The sequence below is a fragment of the Sylvia atricapilla genome, chromosome 16, assembly GCF_009819655.1.
Source record: "Sylvia atricapilla isolate bSylAtr1 chromosome 16, bSylAtr1.pri, whole genome shotgun sequence".
NCBI lineage: Eukaryota > Metazoa > Chordata > Aves > Passeriformes > Sylviidae > Sylvia > Sylvia atricapilla.
The window spans coordinates 5348582-5356420 of record NC_089155.1 but is presented as its reverse complement, the minus strand read 5'-3'; the positions used below and the strand labels follow the sequence as shown (position 1 = coordinate 5356420).

The window sequence follows — 7839 nt, the reverse complement described above, 5'->3', positions numbered from 1 at the left end:
GAGGAGAGGAGAAGGAGGAGGAGGAGCGAGGAAGGAGGAGGGAGGAGGGAGGGGAAGGGGCGGAGCGCTGCCGGCGCGGGGGGCGGGCACGGGGAGCGCAGAGCGGGGTCCGCGGGGGGACACGCACTCGGGGCTCCGTGGGGGGACACGCACCCGGGGCTCGGGGGTCTGCGGGGGGACACGCACTCGGCGGTCCCGTGGGGAGACACACACTCGAGGCTGTGGGCCGAGGGGCTTGGGGCCGGAGCATCCCCGTCCAGGAGCCCGCGGGGCGGAGGGGCAGGCGGGCCCCTTGCGTGGTGCGGGATGCCACAGACCACCCAGCACGCCTGGGAACCGCGCGACCCTCCGCACCATGGCACGTCTGGGGGACCAGGGGACTCTGCCCCCTGTGGCACGTCTAGGGGACCACCCTACACGGCACGGGTCCCCCGTGTGCCACACACCCCACAGAACGCCTTAGGGCCCCGGCACCCACAGCAGGGTTTGCGTGGGATGCTGGCGTGGCACAGGTGGGGTCCCAACACTGCGTCCCACGGTGGCTTTTCCTGGGGACAGACCCCTCCGTATGGCTCATGGTGTGGCTTCTTGATGAAGCCAGGTCTGCTTTTGCTGTGGTTTCCTCCACGTCGATACCAGCTGGATCCGTGCTGGCACGGAAAGCGGGAGGGATGGGGCTTGCAGGGTGGGCTGTGGCAGGAGCCGGGGATCACTGGACACTCTCCAGACTGCTCTCCGGCCCCACAAAAAAAACAGGGTTAGAGACCACACAAAAGCAGGGTTAGCGAGGGGATAAGTGGTTGAATCGGGAAGCGTTTCAGTGCAGTTCACTCCATTCATGTGGTTAAAGCCTGCAATTTCCCTTTCTGTGTGCCACTGACCTTCTTCCCCGTGCCCTCCTTTCCATCAGGGCACCCCATGGCACACTGGGTGCTCAGGCTGTCCCATTTATATGTATAAATGTATAAATATCGGTTAATGCTTGGACCTGACGATCTTAGAGGATTTTCCCAACTTTATTGATGCTATGATTTTTTTCTTTATTCCAAACGTAATGATTCTGTGAATACTCGCACGTACACACGTGTCCACAGGCCCACGGCAAGGCAGCCTGTGCTCAGCAGTCCTTATCTCACCCCTCCAGCTCATGGCTGGGACTGGGAGGGGCATCATTTTCCAAGTGAGGGACCCATCCCTGAGTGGACCCCACATGAGAGCAGCTCCCTCTGTCCTGTCACTTCACCTGCCTCCAGAGGGACATTCCCCAGCACACACATGTGCACCCACAGTAGGAGCCCTATAAGGTACTTTAGGATCCCACCTGGCATCTGGGCATCAAACAGGCACAGACAGACACAGGGGGGTGAGAGCCTAAACCTGCCCTGATAGAAATGAGGGGTATGACAGTGAACCAGAGGTAGCACTGTCAGGGTGCTGGGGATGTGCTCAGCTGAGCCAAAGTTACCTGAGCCTGTGCTTGGTGCTGGCACAGCACTCTGGGGCTGGTTCTCTCCGGGGTGAGCTGCTGTGGCCGCTGGGGAAGTTGCTCCTGGCTTGTGTAATGGCCTCGCTTGGGACCGGCAGGAAGCAGCCGGCTCCCAGTGGTCTTAAAATAGCTGAGCATTATGGGCACACCCTTGTTTTTGAGGGCAAAACCTGAGAAGAGAGCGTGGCCACCGAAGAAGCAGAAAAGGCAACTCCCTCGCTCCCAAATACTACCTGTTCCTGCTGATGGAGAGCACCCAGCAAGGTGTGCCCTCGGCTCTGGAGCTCGAGGTGGCAGGGGCCAGCACGTGAAGGATGTGGTTTACAGTGAGCTGTTTGCGATGGATATTTTGTATTTTCCAAGTTTGACTGCTCACCTTTCAGCCTTGCCTTAGCTCTCTGTGTCTAAGATGCTGCACGCCAAGGAATTCCACTGTTTAATTTGGCAGCACAGGAAATATGACAGCCTTCGTGTTCCTGCTGCCTGACAGCCCCATTTGATGGTCCCAGCTGCGGTACCAACCAGGCTGTGAACAATCATCCCCACCCCCCAGGGCAGCAAAAACTTCCATTATATTCCTGCTTTGCTTTTGAAGAAGTTCCCAGGGTTACGTTCATCATGTGGCTGCAGAAGCCCGGGAGTTCTGCAATCTCCCTTTGCAATTCTCCCACCTCGGGAAAAAGGGGGATTTTCCCCTCGGAGTGGCCCCAGCACCTCCCCCTTCACAGTTCCTAAACACGGGATGCCATCCCCCGTATCCTGCAGGATTCATGGAGCAGCTGCATCCTCCCACCAGGAACAGGCCGACGGCCAGGTGACCTCTGGCTTAAGGACAGCCCCAGGCATGCTCAAAGCCTGTGGAACAAAATCCAGGGAAACAGCACTCTGAGGCCAGTGCGGGGGTCCCCGAGCCCAGCATCCCTCTGACACCAGTGTCCGGGAGATGATGCATCCCTCTCCTGCCCTGCACACCACACACGGAGAGGAGGTGCCCGATACTCATCACACGAGCGCTGCAGTCCCTGGGAGGGACGCGCCTCTCCGGGTTATTTATTCCTCCCTGCCTGCTCTGCGCTGCCTGGGGCGGGTAAAGACAACCCCGGCTGAGAACATCACCGCGGGGAAAGAAGAGCTCGGCCGGTGCTGCGGGGAGCAGGATGCGGAAGGCGCTCGGGGCGGGCGGTGCGGAGCTGCCCGGGCTGGTGTTGGCAGACACGGCCCAGCGCTGTGCCGGGATGGAAAGCAGAGCCGCCCGGGGCACGGGAGCTGCTGCGGCCGCTGGCGCGGTTTCCCCGTGCCGCCCGCTCTCCGAGGAGCTGGGCAAAGCCGTGCCCGCGGGCTGCTCCCCGCACCGCCCCTGCTCCTGCCAGCGCTGCAGGATCCCTCTGGATGACAACAGCACCTGGTGAGAAACCCACTGCAGCTCCGGGTTCCCGCTCCCCATCCTCGCACGGGGAGCACACGCTTTTTTAATATCCAATTCACCTGGTTTCAATTTTCAACCCTGGAATCCTGAAGACTTCAAGGGGGATGGGGCTGCATCCTGCAGGGTTTTGTACCTCCCCTTGGCCGCCAGGCCCTGTCCATGGATGCACGAGATCCAGTTCAAACCTACATTTTGCCCTCTCCACCGGTCATGTCACTGCTGCCTCAGTTTCCCGGACACGGGCCCTGTTGAGGGACAGGAAAGCCAAAGCGGGCTGGTGGCACTGGGGCAGGCGAGCACAGGCGCTGCAGTGGAGGGCTGTGAGACAGGATGTGGCACGTTTGTGGCCATTTCTCTGTTTGCAGTGAGTCGGTGGGGTCTGGGAATTCTCCATGGAAAGCGTGGGGTGTGTGCTCCTCACCCTGCTGTGCCACAGGCACAAACACCGATTAAACCCTCCTCAGCTCCCGGGACAGAGCCTGTGCTGCCCAGGGCTGGGAGGGAGCTGGGTGCATTCTCAAGGGTGGGTTTCGCACCAACATCCTTCTCCTTGCTGACAGGGAGGCCCAGCACACTCCAGCCTTGGACACCAGCGTGGCCTTGCACTTACAGGCAGAGCACCCATCTCCCAGCCTGGCCACAGCACCCCACCGTGCCCAGGGAGAAGGTGGATCTGCCAGCTGCCCTCTGTGGCAGAACACACCTTCCCACTGCATTCCACAATTCCCTGCCCAGTGGTGTAAGACACTGGAATTTGTAAGATCTGGGGTAATCGGGCCAGGTCTGCAGGCGGGAAGGAGGGCTGTATAAATAGAAATGATATTTTTACAGGCTGCATTGTTCAGGCACGGGCAGGTCAGGAGCACAATGAGCCCCTTTCCCTCTCCGCTGGCATTTTCACCGCTGCACCTTGGAAAGGCCCCAGAGAGCAAACGGCAGCTCCTGCCAAACTCCAAGTGTGTGCAGCCACAACAAAGTGCCTGGAGGATGGCAGCGAGCAGCAGGAAGCCCTGCTCGGGGCTGGCTGCCCAGAGGCTCCTCAGCTGCCTGAGCCACCCTCGGGGGTCTGGGAGCCCACCCCAGCTCTGGGGTCACGGGGAGGTGTTTGCAGAGGAGCCAGGGCTGTGTGTGCTCCACAATCCCCAAGGACACCAGGCCAGGGCAGCTCCCAGTGCCAGGGAGGAGAATGCATCCATCAGCTTCATCACCCAGCCTCCTGCCCTTCCCAGCCACTCAAGGGAAGGAGCTGCTCTCCCTCCACCCTGCTCTGTGCAGAGGGCTGCGGCTCAGTAAAAGGCAGCTGAGGAACCAGTAAGGGCAGCTCCAGTGTCACTGCATCCCCCTCCTCCTGCTCTCCTGGGCAGGGCTTTTCCCAGGACAAAGCCAACTCTGAGCTGTGCCTGCATGGAGACCCACAGTGAGCACGGAGGGTGCAGCACAATCAGAGCGAGGCAGGGACGGGCCACATCCTTCAGGGAATTCCTGCTGGGGCTGGGAACAGGAATTGCACCCCACCATCTCCCCCAGCCCAGAGACCACGAGGGCCTCACGTCCAGGGCCGGAGGTGAAAGAACACAGAGACACCAACACTCAGTTAAGTTGTAGGAATTTATTTTAAATAACCTACAGTTGATTAAAAGGGAATTCATGATAAAAATAGAAGATACTTGTTGAGGAAAGGCTGCAGGAAATGGTCTTGCACACACACTACGCTAACAATGCCTCTAAGACTAATGATTATAGCAAAAAAAGGTTTCACATTAAAATTCTGCTTTTTAATTTTTAAAATTTTTTTACACAATTACAAAAGAAAAAAATAAAAGCCCTAAATCTTGATTATTTTCCTTTTTGGACCAATGCTCATTTCCCTCGAAATTTTATTGACCTGTGAAACTTCTTTTTACACAATAAAATCTTTCAAGTAAAAGAGGGGAATGGGGCTTAGAAAAAAAGGAGGGGGGGAAAGGTAAAACAGTCTGACAACCTAAAAGTAGACAATTCTTGGAAGTGTACAGAGCGTGTTCAGAACAAAGGGTGATGGGAATGTCATTTGTTTCCAATTTCACTTGTCCTCAAATTCCACACGCATCTTTCCCTCACACGGCCCCCTCCCCCCACCCGCTCCCCAAACCTAGACGATCTTTAAGATCATAAAGAAAGAAAACGGTTTAAATATTTTAAAATAATTAAAAAGAAATAAAAATTCACATTTAAAATAGGAACACTCAAGTCAGGAGGCCGATTTCCCATCATGATTTGCTCTGAACAAATGTGGTGGATATTTGTAATACATGTTCCAATGCCACGACTGTTTCAAGTGACAAATTGAAAAAGATTTGGGTATTTCCATGACTATAGTGACAGCTGTAACAGGTGCGTTGGGTTCCTTAAGTTTTGTTTATTTGTTAAATTCTGAAATGGGGCGGGAGGGGGAGGGGAAGGGCAGGGGTTAAGGAGTCCATTTTCTATTAAAATATAGAAGTTATTGCAAAACCCTAACTGTAAAAACGCACCAATATAATTGGATTTTGTATACAGTAGCTAAAGATTCCCACGCTCTCAGTGTGATGGTGAATTTGCCTGGCGGAAGGTTGACAAATCCCCATCCACTTGCCCTGCCTCAAGAGAAAAACCACACAAACCAGACAGCTAGAATTTGGATCTCTGAAACATTTTTAAATAAGTTGTCCATAGGACAACTGGCTCAGCTCCTTTAAGATATTTCCAGGTTATGCTTTCTGCAAGGTGTTGGCTGTTTTATCTGATGCTCACTTGCCCCTTTCCTCCCCCTTCCCCAGCATCCAAGGACAAGTAAGGCTCACAGTTTATCAATCTCCCTAAAAACCAGGCTACTCCCTTTTCCCATAAAATTCAGCTCAATAAAAACAGGTTAAAACTCATAGTCTTCCTCTGCCATGCGATAGCCCAGGCAAATTTCTCTCGTTGGGTTTTGTTATATATCTTCTCTATAGGAATTCCCCACTTCTTACACCTGCAGGAGAGGAGATGCTGTTAGAATCAGGGATACAAGGAAGGCCAGAGACTCTGCCCTTGTTATGTGGGAGGACAAGAGAGAGGTGAAGGGGTGGGGTAGATCATCCCAGCACACCCCCAGGCAGCTGCTTACCAAGCAACAGAGATCCTGGGATCCAGATAGTTGAGTTTGGAGGTGCCCAAAGCAATCTGCTTGTTCTCCTCCCTATCTGTAGCCTGAACCTCCAGCTTCATCAGTTGCTCCTCGATCCTCTGCACGGCTTTCTTCTTGCTCTCCACTGTCCTGGGGTGGCAAAGAACAAAGCACTGAATTCCTAATGCCCTGCCAGCACTGCAGGAACCCAAAGAGCCTCTGCTCAGGGTAAGCAATGCCACCAGCCACACAGGGCAGCTTTGTCAGCACAGATGGTGACAACACACTCAGCACATGCAATTAAGAACTGACATTTTCCAAGAGGCAGAGCAGGAATCTTAAGCAGCACTTTTGTTTTAAAGGGTTGGAAGCAACAGCCTGAACTGTTCTGATGCTACACCCACTCCCACAGCAGCCCATCTATCCCTCAGTAAGTCATGCTGTGATGCTGCTGTAATAACTCAGCTCCCCCGGGGCTGCTCTGCAGAGCCCACACGGAGCCCCAGCACATGGTCTGTGCCCAGGGCTTCCAGTGGGGAGTGTGGAACTCAGGAAGGTGCCTGTGCAATTAATGAATTAATGTGCAGGGCCTGGCTCCTCAGGAAGAGAGCAGGGCTGCATATTGGTCCTGGGCAGCAGTGGGGTGGGTGAGCACTGGCTCAGCTCCCAGGGCTGGGCATGAGTGACCACATCAGGAACTGCAGCATCAGACCACCCTGCAGGTGGCTGTTCTTCATGCACAGAATGGAAAGGGCAGAAGAAAGCCTTCCTAAATCACAGGCCAGGAAAGTGGAATACAGGGTGAAGGCCCCCTTCTGGAAGCATTGCAGAGCCCAGTAACACCAGCCTTACTTTTTAGACTTCTCATCCCTCCGGACCTTGGCATCAGCTTTGGCGCTTTTCAGTTCCCTCCTGGCATCAGCTAATTGCTCCTTCTTGGCATCAATCTAGGAGAGGCAAAACCACAGGGCAGCACTGAGAACAAGCTGCTGACAGCTGTGTCAGTCCCCCTGGGCAGTATGACCCAGGAAGCCAGCTTGTGACCACGTTCACAATCTACCAGCAGTCAGATCTGCTCCTGCAGAGCCATCAGGCCACTGGCCACTACACAGCCAAGTGTGGTGAGAGATCCCCCTCTGAACACAGGGCTTCACTCATTTCCAAAGACAAACTGGTGCTGGGAGCTTTCGCACACAGCTACAGCCATGCAGGCCTAGGAATTGGTGTGGTCTGGCCTGGCCAACAAACCCCTCTTGGCAGCTAATCAGCCTTCACTGCATCTCACCACTACCAGCTCTCTGATGGCTACATGGAAGGATGATCCCTGATCCCTCAGCAGGAATCAGCCCCAAATCCTACACATTGAAAGGTGTTAACACTTCAGGCGTTCTTCTTCAGTAAGCTTGGGATTCAGGGAGATTCAGCATTTTGCAGCCTCTGTTCAATCACTCCCCCTAAACATCCCCAAGCTCTAGGATCTAGGGTGAAGGCAGCCATGTTAGGTGTTATGGAAGCAGGGGACACTGCAGTGCCAAACCAGAACTCCTTATTGTGAAGGTTATTCTAAAGTCAGACCAGGAACAGACCTAACCCCTTTGGACCTCATGGCCTTCACCAGAAACAATCTGAAAAGGAAGAGGTCAAGTGAGAGGGGCATAATGTACTATGTACACACTGACAGTGGCCTGGGATTCACAAAACAGGGGTGGATGCCCACTCCAGGTTCTTTAGGGGACACAGATCAGAGTCAGAGACTGCTGCTCTCAAGTTTCAAAGGCAGCTATAGGGTGAAGGGCAGAA

General features: G+C 54.5%; 1 protein-coding gene across 1 annotated transcript in view; it reads right to left on the bottom strand.

Annotated features, from left to right (window-relative positions):
* Positions 1–4506: 4506 nt before the first annotated feature.
* The window catches only part of TOP1 (DNA topoisomerase I), a 67327-nt gene continuing 63994 nt past the window's right edge, over positions 4507–7839 (bottom strand). Inside the window, 4 exon segments of the mRNA XM_066330582.1 lie at positions 4507–5831; positions 5834–5904; positions 6040–6189; positions 6892–6986. Coding sequence (XP_066186679.1) covers positions 5803–5831; positions 5834–5904; positions 6040–6189; positions 6892–6986 — 345 coding nt within the window. The 3' untranslated portion in view covers positions 4507–5802.